This window comes from Pseudoliparis swirei, chromosome 2, assembly GCF_029220125.1.
Source record: "Pseudoliparis swirei isolate HS2019 ecotype Mariana Trench chromosome 2, NWPU_hadal_v1, whole genome shotgun sequence".
Lineage (NCBI taxonomy): Eukaryota > Metazoa > Chordata > Actinopteri > Perciformes > Liparidae > Pseudoliparis > Pseudoliparis swirei.
The window spans coordinates 7,763,364-7,783,579 of record NC_079389.1 but is presented as its reverse complement, the minus strand read 5'-3'; the positions used below and the strand labels follow the sequence as shown (position 1 = coordinate 7,783,579).

Below are 20,216 nucleotides of genomic sequence, written 5' to 3'. Positions count from 1 at the left end.
CCATGTTAGCGTGTGCACTTGGACATTGACCCGGACACAAAGCGGCACTGTCCTTCCTGCAGAGTAGAGTCATCATTGATTCCTGTGTTTACTTATGCACCACTTCCTTTGGCTTCACGGAGTCTCGCCTGAAGCATAAATCAAGAGAGAATGTGTTATCAATGCATTGGATGTTGTTGGTTTTGTGGCGTGCAGCTTCAGCTATGTAAATGTTGTTTAGTTTAAGCTGATAACAAAAAAAGGCTTTGTTGAGAGTTCTGGCAACACTCCATGCTCATGGTCGCCTCCAGTGATAGACCAAACCGGCAGAAGTCCTGCCCCTTTTATGTGATTGGCCGATGCAACAATTTGCATCCTACTTTGTGTAGATGGGATAGGTAGAGAACTCAGTGAGAGGAGAGAAGAGGGTGGAAAGTTTGGATCCTCCTGCTGGTTTACTGTGAGCTTAGAGAAAAGGGCTAGAGGGTCAGAAACTCACAGACAGCAGGAGATACGAGTCACACTCAAAGTTCAGAGCACCGCACCGGATCAGCTTTGGCAAAGCCCAAATATCAACACAGACTGACTTTAAAAGGGCTCTTTTCTCTCCTGGATGTAATCATGTGGCGGGTAAGTCAGAGGGCCATTCTCAAAGTCTGTAATATATGTTACTGCTCCTCTGTGTTTTGATACCAAAACATTGAGTCATCGTGTGTATCCAAGCCTCGAGGCAGAGCTCTGCTGAGGCTGTTTGGCCTTGTTGTGTTCACAGATTCCGTCATGTTCCGAACTGTGAATAATACTTGTGGGATAAGATGACCAAGTGAGAAAGCCGAGGGGAATTGTGTGATTAAAATGCGTGAACGAGAGTGGGAGTATAGCTGAAGTAGGTATCCAGTGTCAAAGCAGCTACTCTGTGGAAGCTTTGTAGAATTTCTCAAAGTATATGCATTTGCACTGGCTTTATCTAAAAGGATATCATACAATTTATGAGAACAATCACTTGTGTCTAGCTTGCAATTTTGCTTCGCGGCTTTTCCTTTTCTGAGCTGTCATGAAAATAGTTTTTTATTATTACCTTTCCTCAAACAGAAGGCTCCTCTGCAGCACTGAGGGAGATAACGCCTGCCGTTCATCCATAATCTGGTAGCCTCATCATGACCTACAGAATACCATTTACCCCATTTATGAGATAACATACTGTTGGCAATACATCTGGACACAGTTTTCTGAGAGGCCGACATGCATTTGAGCCATTTTACACAAAGCTAATGAAGAGTAGGGCTGGGGCGCCGCTGTTTCCCTTATTAATTAGTAACTTATCTCGTTCCTGTCGGGAGGAATGCTAGACATCTTCCCACCAGAGTGGCTGCCTTTGATCGCTAGTGTGACAAATATATATCAAGCTGTCACCATGGCAACACGTGTGGTGGTCCTTTTTAATAACAGTTGCATTGGTTTCAAGTGCAGGGTGTAGTGATATGGATCGGAGGGTGGCTCTGTGAATATTAATGTGGGTTGTTGTTGTTCCAATTAGTTTGCTTGTATAATTTGGATTAACCTAAACAAAAATATGAAGCTATAGATGGACACAACTTAATTTATATTAGTTTTTATTCATTATTATAGTGAAAAATGTCACTGTATAATTTGAAAATGTTTTATGTAACCCCCCCCCTTAAAAATAAGATATATAAATGTGTTTACTGTATTATATAAATCTTCCACCAGGTGTCACTCTTTGAATGTCTAACCCAGCATTAAAACACCATTACCGTTGTGTTGTATGTGTCTAAAGGGACACACGTGCTAGCCACTGATTTGTGCGACTGAATGCTAACGAACTTCTATACCTCGGGATGCTTTCGGGCCCAGGAAGGCATTTCTTCTTCGTGCACTAACGAGCAGCAGGCTGCAGCTGCGTGCCTGGAAAGTCACATTCTGTGAAGTTCCTGTGGTCGTGGAAAGGATGCGGTGTTTTCCTGCCGATGCCACCCGCCAAGCCGCGAAGAGGAAATGAGAGCTAGATGAGACCTGCGACGCTGACCACGATGACCTGTTCAGCCCAGACAGTATAGCCCTCAGAGAAATGAAAGAAAGGGAAAAAAATAACCTGTTCAGCCGACCTTTAGACCTCTATTCAATTATAGTTTTTTTTCTGTGTGCCGTTTCCTCATCTGGAGCTTCATTATGAAACATCCTGTTCACTTACTGCAGGAAGTTGGAGCCTCTTAATGGAAAGTGGATTTGAGTCATCTTTTTTTTCAAAACTGAGTCATGTCTGCAAACTTCAGATGACAGCCACACTTATCCTAGTAATCCTGTTTGACAGATGAGTTATAAATGTAGTAGCCGGAATAATTTTTTTTGTAATTAGCTTGGCCTCCACGATCCTTTAAATATCAGTAATAATTGGATGACGGCCAAGGCCAGGCTCCATAATGTCAGTAATGTGTTTAGGTAGGTGTGTCAGTCTATAATCAGCTGGCTTGTGCTGCCACAGCTGAAAATCACACCAGACCCTGAGTGGGCCGCTGCTGAGCTGGCTGCTTTAGGGACCAGCAGCCGGCAACACATTGGCCACGGCCACGCTGCGAAGACAGGATTATAGATAAATATGTGAGGTGTCTGCCCCAGGATAGAAGACAAAGAGCAATCACACTCTCTCAGTCGCTGAGTACATGGTTCAGAGCCATCATTAAAGGTGATGAAAGACCATAACCAAAAGGATTAGAAAGTGCTTGAGCAGCAAATTGTCTTCCTATCCAAGACGATGGCATTGTTTCATCTCTAAACGAGCCATTACTTCCTAATCAAATACAACTCCAAATGTTAAGTCGGCGCTTTATTTCATCATTTTACAAAGAGCCACGCCGTTAAGAGCATATGTCTCACACCTGTCATATCTGCAGATTACGGAGCATTTAGTATCTTGAAGCATTATTCTCCTGTGAAAAAAGTCCAAACCATTAAATGAAAAGGACATTTGTACTCACATTCACACAGACTATTGCTTTAACTATTTGCCCCCAGCAAGCTGTTAAAGTATAATGATATAATGTTGGTTTAGGTCGATGATCATTTATTTTTTGACTATTCAGTACGTGATTCTGGGTATTTACCATGATATATCTTCGAGATGCACATGGGAATGTAAGTCCCATTCCCATGTGCATCTCCCAAGCAATGTGCCCCCTGCCCCACCACCATTGTTTTGTCTTCGGGTGTCTATAGTATTTACAGTGTCTGTCTAGCTCTCATGAGAATAGACACTCAGGGGAATCCTTTTGAATGACAAGACGATTCAAATGGAGCACAGCGGGGATGTGGCTGGAAATAGAGGCGCGTGTTAAGCAGATGGTACACCGGTGATTCCAACTGGGACCGAGTTGTTCGTAGCAGATGATGTTCAGTGGTGTTTGTCTTCATTTGCAGCTGTCAGATAGGAGGCGGAGTGACTTTCACTGCTGCTGTCAGGAAGTTGAATGGAGATTTGATATAATAGACATGGTCTTAATTACTGTTATTTTGAGCGGTGTGTGTTTTTTTATAATATTTGTGGCACTCATGTGTATTACATTCACAAGCCTCCACAGACATCCGACATGGAATTCCACCGGAGTCCCAGACCTCTGTTCCACGTTTCCAGATGAGTCTCAGGCATGCCTCTCACCTGTGTTTTGGGGTATTCAGTTTTGCTCTTCGACTCCCCGGTGGCATAGAGAAAAGAAAAGTTCCAATCTCCAGCATTGTACTGCTGGAAGCTAGAGGGACGGTCACACAATGAAACCTGAAACTGATCCCAACGCTTTGAATTTCTGACTGGGCGGGGCGGAGAGGACACTATGCTGCCTGTGAGCGCATCGGCTGGGCCTCCGCTTGGCTGATGTTGCCTCTCTCTCGCCCTTTTTCTTACTCACTCACTCTCACTGTTGTCTGCTCTCTCTCTCTCTCTTTTCTCTGACTCACTCACTCTCAGTGTTGTCCGCTCTCACTTTCTCTCTCCCCCTCTCCCTCCCCCCCTCTTTCCCTCTCCCTCACTCTCTCTCTCCCCCCCTTCTCCCTCTATACTCCCCCACCCTCTTCCCCCCCCCTCCTTCCCTCTCTCTCTCTCTCTCCTTCCAGTACTGGCCAGCGCTCCAGCTGGAGGTGGAGCTGGCTTTCCTGGAATTGTCGAGCAACTTTTCCTGTTGTGTTTTCTGCCTCTTGCTCAATCTCTGGCTTCATGACTGCTCCGCTGCAGGATTACTGGGGCAGGGAAGACTTCTGGATGCCCATCTGCACAGCATGCTGGGGTTTATGGCTGGTCCATGTGTTGTCATAAATATGTTTTCATGATTTGGGACAGAAGTTTTCCTTCAGCAGAAATGTCTCGGCATTGCAGAGTGGGGCGAGATCCATCGGTGGGTAAAGTAAACTGTATGAATGGGAAAGCTTTCAGAAGGGCGTAATGGACTTGGCTCTGTCATGGAGAGTGGCACTTTGCCATAGTGTTGTTCTACAAGCTCTTTGTAACTTATGGTATTTAAGACCACAGGAGATGACGTGAGAGAATGAGCGTCTTTGCATTGTGTTTGTAGAAATATTTTGTATTCGGGACAGCCTGGGTGAGGAAACAACTAAACCTTTAGACTAGTAACCGCTATTGTAGCGGGCAGTTTTGCTCAGTGTTATAAAATGTTGTCTTGTGTGTAAAAGTAAAAACGTGAAACAAATGGCCCAAAAAAAGTTGAATATGTAGTTTAGTAGTTTCATTTACCACATTGTGGTTACTCTGTAGAAAGTGGTTTGGTTTGAGGCTACTTAAAAATGTTAAATTTTTCAAGAAAATAAGGTTAATGAATGATAAAATATCAACATTTAAACATTATCAGTGTCAAAATCCTTGATATTTAGCATGTGAACGATTGAAGGGTTTGCATAGTGAAGAAGTTGTGTTTGATCCTCTGTAATAACTTCTCGAGACATACGTTCGCCACTTTGTCTTTAAAGCACCAAAAAGCAAAGGAACAAAGCCCCACAGATGCATCACAGTCACTAGAGACATGAGACGAGACGTGTATTGTACAGTGCAGTGGGATGGCTGCATGTCTGTGAGGATTTGAATAGAATGGAAAGAACAAACCCGGCTCTGTAGCTCGCGGGATCCTTCACAACTTCAAAAGGCTACTTGTGCCCGGCTGCTCTGATAATGAGTTTTTGCCTTCTTCACACATAATGAGTGAAGGTAGCTCGACGCTGTGAGCACAGTGTGTCCACTCGCAGCTGGGGTCTCTGACTGACCGGAACAAAGGCTTAGTGTCTGTGATAGTGTGGAGGCTCAGCCATAAGCAAGCAGGCCAATACACTTCTGCTTGGCTGAGCTCTCAGTCCTCACCGGCCTGCTGGCCTGCAGACTGCAGACCAGAGAGGGACACCTGGGGATAAACTCTTCTTGCGCCAATGTGAAATGATCCACTGCTGCATTGTCCACGTCCTAAGCTCAGCCAGATAGACGTTACAGAAGCGTGATATGTGTTTAAAATGCAGGCACATATTTTGGTCTGAGATTCCTCCTGTTTGCTTGTTTTATTTTTCCCCCATAGATATCTCTTTCAAATATTTACATAAAGCCATATTTATATTCATGTTTTCATATTAAATTTGCAATGGAAATCAAATTAAACGAAAGCTTAGGATGAATGATTTTGGATGGTTATCATAAGTACTTGTGATGATAAATAGTGACGGAATATGCAGTGTCTTTCTGTATTCCTTTTTTATTTTATTTTTTATTCAACTGCTCTCTCAACCTTGGCAAGGATTCTTTTCCTGATTAATCGGTGTATATAATTTATTACATTTTTTTAAATAGTGAAAAAGGCTGGTTACAATTTCCAAAAGGCAAAAGTGATGTCTTAAGATAACTTATTGTGTCAGACCAGCAATTTACTGTCACATAAGATAAACTTAAGCTGAAAATCCCCATTGTTAACAAACTTAAACAAAGGAAAGTTTGGTATTTTATGGTAATTTACTCCTATTCATGGTTTATTACACATGTCTTTGTCATCTTTACAGATAGCTGATCAGCTTCCCTGGATTTCGTTGACGACTTCCCTTTGTTTCGCCTGAAGATGGAAACACTGGAGTCGGAACTGACCTGCCCAATCTGTCTGGAGCTCTTCGAGGACCCGCTGCTCTTGCCTTGTGCTCACAGCCTTTGTTTCAACTGTGCCCATCGTATTCTGGTCTCACACTGCACGCCCAGCGAGCCAATACAATCCATCAACGCCTTCCAGTGCCCGACCTGTCGCTATGTCATCACCCTCAACCAGAGGGGCCTAGAGGGACTCAAACGCAACGTTACATTACAGAACATCATCGATCGCTACCAGAAAGCTTCTCTGAGCGGACCGAATTCTCCTAACGAGACTCGGCGCGAGCGAGCCGTCCCCGACGGCAAAGCCATGACTTGTCCCGGTGACCGGGTGCAGTGTCAGTTCTGTGAGCAGGACCCTCCTCAGGACGCTGTGAAGACCTGCGTCACCTGCGAGGTGTCGTACTGTGACGAGTGTCTCAAGGCCACCCACCCCAACAAGAAGCCGTTCACGGGCCACCGTCTCATCGAGCCCTTGCTTGACACCCATCCGCGAGGGCTCATGTGTGTGGAGCATGAGGATGAGAAAGTCAACATGTACTGTGTGACGGATGAACAGTTGATCTGTGCGTTGTGTAAGCTGGTGGGCCGACACCGGGACCACCACGTTGCAGCCCTCGGTGACCGGTTTGACAAACTCAAGGTGAGGAATGATCTGTGGTTTGAGGAATGCTTGTGGAATGATGATGCACTGAAGAAAACTCATGTTTTACTTTGTAGTCCCACAGAAATCAAAGCTGATTTCAGCTTTAAGTAAGTAAAGTAAAGTCTAACTTTGTAACATTGGTCATTCGTCATTTTCTCTGCAGCTGAACTGAACGATAATTTTTTTTAATTGTACAGTTTCAACTGCTCGTTCCATGTTGGATCCGCTCCCCTTTCCGAGTGAAATTGACACTGGATTTGGACTCTCTTATTTTGTTCAAAATAACCCCTAAAATACAATGCTATGTTCCTTGAAAGTACAAACTGAACTGATTAATGCTGCTCAATGTTCCGGCCAGTGAGATGCATTATTGTTCATTATTGGAAATCAAATGTGAAGCAAGCATTGTCTTTTAGCAAATATGAACGTCATGTACTGTTAACTTGATGATAAACTAAATTAAATAACTGATGCTACAAAATGACATCATTTAATTATACGTTTATTACAATAAGGTCTGGTGATGTTCAATATTTTTCTCACTGTCAAATACATAATGGATAATTAATTGGTTCTTCTAACAAGTTTGTACCTTATATAATTTATTAATCTGTGCCTTTGACCTCCATTGTTGTTCAAAAACACATTCATGAGCCACATCATTGGTATGGGTACCATATTCCCTCAAAACAATGAACAGGACCCTGAGTTTTCTTTTGTATTAATCCCACACAAATCATCCTTCTGCTGTGAATAATCGCTGCATGACGTAATGAAAATAAAAATAGTTCCCGTCAAAGACATTATTTCATTGAGAAACCTTCCTTTAACATCCATGGTTTGTTATCTTGTTTTGAAAGGATTACATATTAAATATGGACTTGGGACTTGATGAGTTTTTTCACAGGATTTTTTTACGATATAAAAATATAGAATATTGCACAGCCTTTTCCTTTAGGACCAAATGTATCATAAGCCCTCAAGAAAAAGGATAAATATAGTGAGTTCGAGCTCTCTCTCTCGACCACTCTTGAATACAATGACTGCAAGAGAATGCTTTCACAGTTTTTAGGTTAAGTGGAATTGGCCACTTTCAGCAAATGGGACACATTTCAATAAGGCATGCGAGGATGCTGTTAGCTGGAGCATATGAAAAGGTAGCTCTGCATTCCTTCCATTATACATGAATCACTTTTTATCATGAGAATAAGAAGAATTTGGCTTCTGGGGTCAGTGCTTCGTGGACACAATGTTGGTCTCTAACATTTCTCCAGTAACCTCAGGGGATCCTTTTATAGTCCGCAACAAGGCAATCACGCAGCAGAGTTTTATCGCGAAGCCTTTTGACTTAACAACTATAACAATGTTGACCAACGGATGTAACTTAATTCAAGCAAGGTCAAATCTCAAATCATCAAAATATGTATCATAAAAAAATAATATTTTGCTCAATAGTTTGAGCTTTCTAGTTCTGTCAAAGTTCAACCGTAAGCGTATCCAGAACATTGCATAGCATCCACTGCATGAAATATACAGTACTGCTTTGTTTTCACAGTGTCCATGCATGACACAAGAGGGGGGGGGGGGGTTGGTGTATAAGAGGTAACACTTGAAACCCTTCTGTGTGCCTCTCTATCACAATGCTTAGCCACAGTGTAACTGGGATGCAAGCAAACAGAGAGATAGGTCAGAGGACCAGTCTTAACCTGTCTCCTTTGTTTGATCGTACTGTCGTTGTGCAGAAACCGTCCGGCCGCTTTCTCTGTGTGGTGGGGCGTGGTCATTCAAACCAGGAGGCCGACCAGGTGACCAGCATCATTTCTTTAATTCTACATTCAGGGACAGATTTATTTCATGGAGAAAAAAAAATTACATTTTTGTTTTGCTTTTCAAGGGCTTAATGCTTTGAAAAGCAAGATAATTGCACTGGTCAGCCACCAGTATCCTTGGTGGTTAATAATGTGACAATTGTGGTCTACGTATACTGCTTTTGTGTTTTTATTATTCGGTGTTGGAGAGAAGAGTTCTTCATCCTCCGAGCTATGTTCTGATTCCTTTTCTTCTATAATATCCTCAGTTGCTTGATGTCATTTTAACAATGAGACATATTCTACCAATTATATCTAATGTTGGCTCGTCTTTTCATCTTGTTGACCTCGTATTACATGCATTAGCCGCATCGTTAAAAGTCTACAAAGACAGAAGAGGAAATGGCAATTTCCATCAAAGAGAGAAATTATTTTTCTCTCATGTCACACAGGACAGGACCCAGGTGGAGCGCAGCTGAGCTTGTTTATAGTTGCGAGTTCTTCTCACACATGTTTACAGCCTCAGTGCCGCAGACTTTTCAGAAGTCCAGGATGTTGTGATATTGGCAAATGTGTTTGTGTGTGCAAGCATGCATAATGCTTTTGGCACTCTGTGACATGATCCTAGTTTTACACTATATTTGTTATCATTTATGCATCATACATTGTCAATGTCCAATGTATATATTTATATTGAGGGACAGATGAGGGGCTCGGCTATATCTCAACATGCAATCGGGGAAGGAAGTGGAGAAGATTCTTTTTCCGTTTATGAAAACAAAAAGAAACTTGTAGAAAATTTAGTTTTCCGTTAAAAGGCTGACTACGTCTACTAATTAAAATATAAATATTACAGAGTAATCTATATCCCACTTTATGAAGAGGTAATAAAAAAAAATCACATCCTATTTTAACATGTTGAACTTTTCAAAAGGGGGGGAACCACCACCTAAACAGGGTTGGTAGGTCCTTTAATAACAAGCCTTTTTCCCCAGCACACTTTTTGACTTATTAGGTAAAGCACAGGTATTAATTCAATTCAATTCAGTTTATTTGTATAGCCCAATTTCACAAATTACAAATTTGTCTCGGAGTGCTTTACAATCTGTACACATAGACATCCCTGCCCCAAAACCTCACATCGGACCAGGAAAAACTCCCAAATAACCCTTCAGGGGGAAAAAAAAAGGGAAGAAACCTGCAGGAGAGCAACAGAGGAGGATCCCTCTCCAGGATGGACAGATGCAATAGATGTAATGTGTACAGAAGGACAGATTTAGAGTTTAAATACATTCAATGAATATGACAGAGTGTATGAATAGTTCATAGTAGGCATATTCCACGATGGAGACCTCCACGATCCATCAGGCAGATGGCGGTGGGGAGGAGGAGTGGGCGGAGTCTCAACAGTGGGCGGAGTCTCAACAGGACAGTGGCGTAGTCAGAAGCAGGAATTCCAATATTACAAATAATATTTAAGATGGCTCGTCTCTCTTGAAGTTCCCCAGTAGGGCCTGACATTTGATACAACAGGAGTCTGATACTGAAGCAGTGAAAGGAATTTAACCATTTGATTATTTACAATAGTCAAAATGTCCTCGAAAATTTAAACAAATATATTTTGGTTTGTTTGGATTAGTAATGTTTGTAAAAAAATAAGCTTATTTAAAATTATAATCAAATAAGAATATGCATAGAAAAAATCAATGATAAATGTGAATATACTTATAATACAACCAATTAAAATAAATAAATACTTGGCCTTTAATGAAGTGCACCTGGTGTTGAGTTAACGTCTACTTGATAGTAGTGTGTATTTACACACTATCATATTACACCATCATATGCATTTCTGATTGAATGAACTAAAAACCATAGATGTGCAACAGGGCTCGTGGAGTTCACAGGATGAAGTGACAAACTCTTACAATGGATAGAATTTCTAATGTTGACACAGGATAAAACTCATCGTCCCGTCAGTGACCTCACGGGACTATGAGAGGAAGGAAGAGAGACCGGCCAAAGCAAAGGTGTGGGACCAGAAGCATTCACATATGAAAGGAAGCTGCTATCCTTTCCTCTCATCAGCTCTAAATGGCTCTAGGAAGGAGACCTCCATTAGAGCGTTCTAAACACATGAATATGGGCATTAATGTTGCAGGAGAAGCGTATTTTGGGCGCAGTGAAAAATACAGGACACCGAAATGTCTCTCGCAGTTTCTGCCTCTTCCATTTGCTCTGCCTCTCTTTGTCTTCATGTGATACTCGTCATACGCAAACAACACCATTGCTGGGGGAGAGTTGTAACCGTGTACACCCGGCTATATTCAACATGGGGTTGATTAATATGTTATGTTTCATGCTACCATTTAAAAATGTTGAACTCCCCTCACCTGCACCGACAGCATCTGTCAAGGTTTTCATCAGCTTCTCTTCCATATAAATAAATCATATTTGTGAAAGCGATAAAATAAAACTTCCGCTATTTTAGTACACAGTGACGCAGCCGCCTCATGAAATCACAATGTGAGACGTCGAAGCTGAAAGAGGTCTACCCGCTATGTTCCACAAACTTCGGCTCTTTACATGCCTCTCTTTTCTCGTTTCTTCTCTTCTTTTGACTTTTTTAAGTATTTCGTTTTTGATCAAGGGAAATCAAGCCCGATGCGCACAATTACATTGTTGTCCTCTGTAAAATGTTTCTTGATGTTCACTCCTCTCCTTGGAAAAGCTTCGCTGGGTTTTATCGGTTCCATATCTTTTGAAATCGATCTTACTTTTGCTGTTTCTCAAGATTACCAGACCTAGCTTAATACATTAAGTATTTTCTGCTTCTAACTTTATTAATTGAAAGTGTGGATAATAATTTAGAGTTTATTAAAACACCATGAGTGACAGAATGTTCCACACCTCTGCTTTTGGTGGGACTACACTCTTGTTTCATTGTATTCAATGCAATTATACATTTATCATCTATTTTAGAAGAAGAATGGGTCACATCAGAAGATGTGTTGTCCTACCACAGTACGCAGTCATCATGATACCCAATTACAGTAAGAGATTAAGTGTGAAACATAAGCCTTTGATCTGAGTCAGTAATTAACACAGCCGGGTTTAGTTGTCCAAATCACTGGCAGATGCTCGGCTAAGCTCCGCGGCCTCAGCGGGCAGTACGATGTGATCTTTGGCACACGCGATCGGAGCCCAAATGTGGCCACTCGTATCCAGTGGCAGCCATGTGTGTGCTCTCCTGTGCCCATTACTCCAGCCGGATACGCTCCTCGTGTTCACATTCACCTAACTCTCCTCCAAGTTGTATTCAGCTATTTACAGTTTGATGAGGTGTGTGTAATGAAATGCTCATTTTCAATTTTGTTTCCCAGCAAACTTTGGATTGCAACCTCAGCAGTCTAATCAAGAGGACCAGTGAGTTGGAAAGTCTTATGGGGAAACTCATCCAAACCTGCCAACATGTGGAGGTGAGGGTTGTTTATCTGTTCACTTTGCACTTCACGGGCAACAATTCATTAAATTATTAAATTATTAACACAGTGAATAATTACTGTATCTGAGAGTGGCTTTTCATCACGTCAACAAGATGAAGTGCACTTTAGTCTGTTGAACTTGGAAATAAACAATTTGAGTAGTTATTATGTGAATATTTAAACAGCATAATGTGTACATGTTCATTACAATGTCTGTGATTGGGGTGCAAATATGAACAAGGTGGACTGGCTACTGCTCTGCTTGCCCAACAATAAAATACTTATTCTCTAATGTGGTTTTCCTTTCACATTCCTTCTGAGTCTGCATACAATGAATTGTCCTGCAGAACGTATATATAAAAATAAAAAAAATATAATTAACCTGCAGTGCAGAGAAACATTTTGTTAAAGAAAAGGAATTACAAAAACGCTTCCACATTAGACACTGTCTCTTATCTATGCTTCTTTCCTGTCCAGGTAAATGTGTCGCGACAAGAAAACAAGCTGCTGGAGGAGTCTGACCTGCTAATTACTATCATACAGCAACGAAGACTAATCATAACCACCAAGATAAAGGAGGGAAAGGTAGTTGTTACAACACTTTTTGTTTGTTTCTTTATCACCTTGTGCCTGTTGATAACCTTGACTTCCCACATTACAACCCAGCATTCCACCAGAGACAGTTCATAAGGGAAGAGAGTCTGCTTCCTGTTCTCTGCCTCAGCAGACGCTTATTTGTTAAATACTAAAATGTCTGTGAGCTGTGTAAATGTTTGCAAAAAAAGATGAAAAAAACAAACATATGTTATGTTATGTTTGTGTTGTTCTTTATTAGAATATAGCAGCAGAACATTACTGTTGTTGGGAAAAACAATCATCAAAATTATGCTTTTAAGGTGAGACAGTCATTTTTTAAGAATTAATTACTCTTTTTAAAACAGGTTTTGCTGCTACAGCTCCCTTAGTCTCACATGAACAGAAGCTTATGCAGGCACTTATGTGTAATGTAATAAATTAAGCTAACTTTATGTCTTTTCTTGATTTGTCCCACACTATGTCCCAGATTACTTAATTTGATCTTTGAACAACTAAGTTAATTTCAAGTCATTTACTGCTGCTCTGCAGCTATTTCTGCTTTTTTGTTATGTTTTCAACCTTTCTTGGTGGTAAGAAAAACGTCAAATGCAATGATATTCTAACCTAAAGCTCAGAATGGGGACTGATGGCAACATGTCCACAGATCTGTATGTGGTTTTGTACACTTGTCTAAAGCTAAATACACTGAAATATGTTGTATTTTGTCTTCAGTCCTGAGTTTATTCTGTGCCTCTTGCATGATTTCCCTTCCTTTCCCATGTTAGATGCCATGCAGTGGCATGCTGGGCCATGCTCAGTGGCAGAGTACTAGCAGCCCTGCTTCCTGTGATGGCCCTCTGAGGAGGAGGACTCTGTCCTTCCTCACCCCGTGCCTCGTGTCACGTCCAGCTTCTGCTTTCAACCATTAAGCCAACATGGCACAGATGCAGGATAGAAGGGTCTGGTTACCATGGAAGTTTTTATAAATTCACTTCTTGTGCCAGTGTAGCTTGTAGAACAGGTTGAAGCTCCCCGTCATGAGGGTATTACACAACTGAAAAATCCCAGGTGTAAATCAGATTTCCGCCCCAGTACGATGTTCTAGTTAGTGAGGTCAAATCCAATCTGGCAGGTTGAGGCCACGTACAGTAAATAGGACATTGGTTGGTTATTTACTAAGCTTTTCATCATCAACATTTCCTTATTTGTCTTCTTGTTTAGTCTATGCGGCTGAGGAAACTAGCCCAGCAGATAGCCAGCTGCAAGCAGTGCATTGAGAGGTCTTCCTCCCTCATCACTAAGGCCGACCACACTCTCAAGGAGACGGACCAGACTCGCTTCCTCCAAACGGCTAAAAGCACCTGTGACAGGTGAGGTAACAAAGATAGCCAACACTATCAACTGACAACAGCTACGGTCTATAAAACCGTCGCCATATATTAATATACCTTTTGATTACAGAGTTTCCATGGCAACGGCCTCGTCTCAAATCCTGTTACCAGAAATGAACCTGAGTGACACCTTTGATACTTTTGCTTTGGACTTCACACGGGAGAAGAAAATGCTTGAAAGCTTGGATTACCTCACATGTGAGTGTGGTCTGTCACTGCCAGATGAGTGGAGTCCCTGTACAGCTTTTGCGTAGTTTTTCACTTTGTAATTCTTGAAACTAGACGATTTTTTGGCTATGTTTTATCCAAACAATGCATTTCAAAATATCCTAATTTTATCATTCAATTTAGAATGCACCGATCCGACTATCGGTATTTTTGCATCTCGGCCGTATCCTACATTTAAAAGTTTTACAAATATGTGACTTGGCAAAAGAAAACTAAAAAGCTCATAGATGTAAGACTACAATTTTCTGCTGAGTGAAATGGGTTTGATTAGTTGTGCTCAGCACCCGTTATGCAGCGTGAATTTACCTCTGCATGGGGGCTGTTAGCTGTAATAGCAAATTAGCTTAATTACACTTGTCAGTTTAAAACGACACAGATGGATAGTGCCATCATATTGTGAGTTTGTTATGCTGTTGTTTGCAGAACAGAATCCCCTCAGTTTTTGTTTCGTTCTCAGAAAAAAAACGCTTGTCTTTCGCTTTCTAATTGCAGCACCAAATCCGCCAACAATCCGTGAGGAATTAAGTACAGCTTCATACGACACGATCACAGTTCACTGGACAACAGATGATGAATTCTCTGTTGTGTCATATGAACTTCAGTATGCCATCTTCACCAGCCAATCCAATGTTGTCAGTAAGTCTATGTGCAGCTCTATGGCGGGGGTGCAGTGTATTGTTTGTGGTGGGAAACAATGATGGAGGGATTTGAAAGGGATGTCATACATGGACCTTAAATTAATTGGGGGATATACGCTACAATATCCAAACTTAATATTGTACTGTAGCAGCAGGAGAGGAGAGCTATGTCCTGGCTCTCATGAGTTGTTACACAAATACACTGCAATGTTTGCAGTGTCTAGAATGGAATATTGGAAAAATAACAGCTCAGTCAAACTGGATTTACATCAAGATGCTCATCCAAAGCTCAATATTATGGTGGGGTTGGAATGAGCAGCAGACTGTTTGAATCGATTGCTCTAACAAGGTCACACATGCTCGATCAAGCAATCTATTCTAATCTGCCTCAGTACTCAAGCACACTTGGATGAGTTGTAATGCGACGATATTTGATGAGTTAAAAACAGAAGCTAAAGATCGCAAGACTGCCTCCAATTACACTGCATTGTCCCATTGAATGAGGCTCCAACTCCACAGTGAGGAGACTCTCACATTCTATTGTTCTTTGTCAGTGACTCTTTGTCTGCTTGTTCTGCAGGTTTGTGCAACTCTGCTGACAGTTGGATGATTGTACCAAACATCAAGCAAAATCACTACACTGTCCACGGGCTCCAGTGTGGCACCAAGTACATTTTCATATTGAAGGCCATAAACCAGGCTGGGAGCCGCAGCAGTGAACCAGGGAAACTCAAGACCAACAGTATGTCAAGAAGTTATTCCATGATTAATTTCCCATGATAATTGTAATGCATAACAACTAGCATTGTTCCTCTTTTCTTTAAGGTCAACCATTCAAGTTAGACCCAAAGTCAGCTCACCGGAAGCTCAGGGTGTCCCATGACAGCCTGACGGTGGAGAGGGACGAGACGTCGTCCAAGAAGAGCCACAGTCAGGACCGCTTCTCCAGCCAAAGCAGCTACGGTATCACAGGGAATGTCTACATCGACAGCGGCCGCCATTACTGGGAAACTCTGATTGGAGGAAGTTCATGGTAAAAAGATGAATCCCAATGGCTTTAGAACGCGGTTGTGCTTTTTAAGGAAATGTCTCGTCGTCTATCTTATGTAGTTACATGAAATTTGGTTCAGACATTCTGGTTTCCAAAAGAAATAATTGTAATAACTTAGTTCGTCCCTTAACTTCAGGTCAAAATCTTTGTCGTGTGGGTTTGGTTTATGACCAAATACCTACAAAAATAATGACATTCTCATCGGTATCAGCTAATTAGCAAATGTTACCATACTAACAGATGGTGAACATGGTACGCATATATTATGCGAACATTTCCATCATCAGCCTGTTAACATGCATTTAGCTCAAAGTACTGCAACAGCCTCACAGATACATACAAATATCATGACATTCTCATCGGTCTCAGCTTTTCTTTATGTTTATTGCTAATTAGCAAATGTCACCATGCTAACACGCTAAACGAAGATGGTGAACATGGTACACATTACACCTGCTACATAGCAGTATGCTAACATTTCCACTGTGAGCCTGTCAACATGCATTCAGCTCAAAATACTGCAACAGCCTCACAGAGCCCTAGAATGCTTTGTTGATAATAGTTTGGGTTTACAATGCTAGACATATACAGGATATTTATGACTGTTTTTTTCCATTGGGCATGCAGGTTTGCAGTGGGTATTGCATACAAGTCAGCACCAAAATATGAGTGGGTCGGCAAAAACTCTTCTTCCTGGGTACTGTCTCGATGCAACAACACGTGGGTGGTGCGTCACAACAGCAAGGAGAAGCCCATTGAGCCCTCACCCCACCTGCGTCGTCTCGGAGTGCTGTTGGACTATGACGCTGGATCGCTGTCTTTCTATGACGCTGTCGGCGCGCAGCACTTGCATACGTTCGATATCGCATTCGCTCAACCAGTCTGCCCAGTGTTCAATGTGTGGAACAGGTGCTTGACAGTCCTCACCGGACTGCCCATCCCAGATCACTTAGAGGGGACAGACTACAACAACTGACCAACCTGTCCTGCTGGATTCTCTTTGTGTAAAGAAACCAGACCTCATTGACTCGTATGCCCACATACATTTTGACAAACAAAATAACAACGGTAACTGAACGAGATGTAATTAATAGCCCAGGTGTACATTCCTAATCAAGCAGATGTAGGAATTTAAAGGGAACTATTAAAGAAATGATTTACAAGCATCTGTCGATGTATTTCTTTGCTTTGCACATGTAGGCCTATGTATATTACACTGCTAGATGGAATTAAGGGTTTGCTTACAGTTTGAAATTAATTTTCAAATAGGTTTCAGATTATTCTTATTTCTTACGTTTATTCCATGCTGTTCCATTCATGTTTGATTATAATTATAAACCTTGAGGTGCAAGTGACAAACAGACTCTGGAGGGTTTGTATGATTGGCTATTTTAAGTGTCACGTTTTTTGAAAGATTCTTTACATCATAGCACTTTGAGAAGTTGTCACTATACAATGTATTTCTACGCCACTTAAATGCAAACGTTTTCTTGTCATTGACTCGTAAGGAAAAAGCACTGAATAGATCAGTGAACAAAGATTTTAAAAACATGTTTTAGACTAATTTAAAATCAATTAAGTAATTTTCAAATATTTATTATCTGTCAATGTGTGCAGTTCAGCATTATGAGATCATTCATCACAATTTTCACATTTAAGTTTCTCTCTGACAAGCTGTAATAAAAGTGACTTAATTTGATAAGCTGTGTTGTTTTTCCTGCATGGTTTTAAGATGAAAGATAATAATCTAATATTCAATTCAGTTTATTTGTATAGCCCAATTTCACAAATTACAAATTTGTCTTGGAGTGCTTTACAATCTGTACACATAGACATCCCTGCCCCAAAACCTCACATCGGATCAGGAAAAACTCCCAAATAACCCTTCAGGGGGAAAAAAAGGGAAGAAACCTGCAGGAGAGCAACAGAGGAGGATCCCTCTCCAGGATGGACAGATGCAATAGATGTAATGTGTACAGAAGGACAGATTTAGAGTTAAAATACATTCAATGAATGTGACAGAGTGTATGAATAGTTCATAGTAGGCATATTCCACGATGGAGACCTCCACGATCCATCAGGCAGATGGCGGTGGGGAGGAGGAGTGGGCGGAGTCTCAACAGTGGGCGGAGTCTCAACAGGACAGTGGCGTAGTCAGGAGCAGGAATTCCACGACCCAGACCTCGATGATCCATCAGGCAGATAGGATCTATGCCGTCTCATAGGGTCCGATGACCCCATGAGACGTGAAGTCAAAAGGACTCTGGGGAGAAAGCAGAGTTAGTAACGTGTGATTGAGAGATGAAAATTCAACCTTAAGGAGAGAAAAAAGAGGAGATAGGTACTCAGTGCATCCTAAAACGTCCCCGGCAGCTATAAGCCTATAGCAGCATATCAAGGGGCTGGACCAGGTGAACCTGATTCAGCCCTAACTATAAGCTCTGTCAAAGAGGAAAGTCTTAAGTCTACTCTTAAACGAGGTGACTGTGTCTGCCTCCCGGACTGAAGGTGGAAGCTGGTTCCATAAAAGAGGAGCTTGATAACTAAAGGCTCTGGCTCCCATTCTACTTTTTAAGACTCTAGGAACTACAAGTAGTCCCGCATTTAGTGAGCGTAGCTCTCTAGTGGGGCAATATGGTACTACAAGCTCCTTAAGATATGATGGTGCATCACCAATCAAGGCTTTGTAGGTTAAGAGAAGAATTTTAAAAGTGATTCTTGATTTTACGGGTAGCCAGTGCAGAGCAGCTAGTGCAGGAGTGACGTGATCTCTTTTCTTAGTTTTAGTGAGAACAGCTGCAGCATATAATATATAATAATAATATATAATATATATATATATATATATATAATATACAATATACTGTGCATTTGTTGTTTACACTCATTTGTACTTGATTTCTCATTTAAGCTTGAACAGGCTCTCACAACACCACAATGAAGAGACAATAACAGCACCACCATCGAGAAATATGTCAGTCTTACTTTACAGGGCTTCCTCCGACCCACACTGAGCCAAAATATAACTTTGACAAGATGTGCTCTGACATCTATTTTTGTTCTCGAGTAACATGGCTTGAATTCTGCTGCATCCCCTTTCAACTAAAGTAGACAGGAGCAAAAAAGAAAATGTCTGAACTGTGTGACCTCCCCATGAGACACCCTGCAGACAGAGCTGTAATACGTGAGCGCCATCTCCTCCACGACATGCAACCAGGATTTTGAGATACAATTTTGTTTGTGAAAAATACTGGAAGTTGTTTGTGTAATCACAATAGATACATTGGTCTGGTTTTGACCTCAATTTTAGCTCTAAGATAAGCTTTAAGTTAATTTATTTTAATTAAACAATTTAAACAACAAACATAGAGACATAAAGAAAAGATTTTGTAAAAAATGAACAACTAAAACGTTTTATCAAGTAATAAAGTGTTAATACATAATTGTGTTAATTAAAAAAGCCATATTATCACATCATCACTTTTTATTCCATATATATATATGATATACTGGTCACAGGAGCGTCATTAGGCCTATTTCAGGGGGGCTTCAATGTTTCCACTGATTGGTATATTTGACACTGAACTAGTTCATCTTTATCTCAGTGATAGGGTCCAAATGAGTATAAATTATCACTATGACCCTGACATTTTGTCTCTAACAATGTATATCCCCCCCCCCCAAAAAGAAAAAGAAAACAGGCATTAAGTTAAGGCTGTATTTTAGATGATAAGACACATTGTCTTTGCGTGTCATCAGGTGCTTTACTCTGAATGTGCATTTAGAGATTTAGAGAAAAAAAGCAATTGTCAGACCTGATGAGCAAGATTGGATATCTAATTTTGAAATATAAAAAAATGTGTCTCAAGTCTCCACCTGCTGGATTTTTATTTTCTGTGATTCAATTTACAACTGTGCTGCCAGATGTAATATCTGTCACACCAAGACATTGCATCTATCATGTTGGTTTATTTGTCTTGTGGTGTTAGTAATGTAGTTTATAATAATGATATAGTGGGCCTCAGATTGATAAGATAGGATAAGATAAAAGAAGTTAAGAGAATAAAAGAGAACATAAGAGAAGATAAGCGATAACAGACACTGTATTAGCATCCATCATTGCAGCTCATAGAGGAACATGATTGTGTTTTGCTGATCCTTAAAGCAGAAAAAAGTAATGATGCAACAATCAGTGCCATCCAGGTGAGAGCTGATGCAAATTTGACAGAAAAAATAAAACTCAGAAACAATCAAATTTAGACTAATTTGACACTT

The 20,216-nt window shown here is 41.0% G+C and overlaps 1 protein-coding gene across 3 annotated transcripts; it reads left to right on the top strand.

Annotated features, from left to right (window-relative positions):
* The first annotated feature begins 413 nt into the window (after positions 1-413).
* Positions 414-17,107, top strand: mid1 (midline 1). Of its 3 annotated transcripts, none has more exons than XM_056431964.1 (11): positions 414-609; positions 6,040-6,761; positions 8,507-8,569; positions 11,956-12,051; positions 12,535-12,642; positions 13,855-14,003; positions 14,095-14,222; positions 14,745-14,888; positions 15,471-15,632; positions 15,716-15,923; positions 16,569-17,107. In XM_056431964.1, the coding sequence occupies exons 2-11, from the start codon at positions 6,096-6,098 to the stop codon at positions 16,915-16,917; spliced, it is 2,073 nt and encodes a 690-aa protein (XP_056287939.1). In that variant the 5' UTR covers positions 414-609; positions 6,040-6,095; the 3' UTR covers positions 16,918-17,107. The 3 variants fall into 3 exon arrangements, with proteins under 3 accessions (XP_056287939.1, XP_056287958.1, XP_056287950.1); XM_056431975.1 differs by lacking the exon at positions 414-609 and adding an exon at positions 4,138-4,382; XM_056431983.1 differs by lacking the exon at positions 8,507-8,569.
* Positions 17,108-20,216: the final 3,109 nt, after the last annotated feature.

Coding starts and splice junctions, on each gene's coding strand:
- mid1 (XM_056431964.1), top strand. CDS start 6,096: ATGGAAACACTGGAGTCGGAACTGACCTGCCCAATCTGTCTGGAGCTC. Junction 8,570..11,955: donor CAAACCAGGAGGCCGACCAG/GTGACCAGCATC, acceptor TTTGTTTCCCAG/CAAACTTTGGATTGCAACCT. Junction 14,004..14,094: donor GCTAAAAGCACCTGTGACAG/GTGAGGTAACAA, acceptor TTTTGATTACAG/AGTTTCCATGGCAACGGCCT.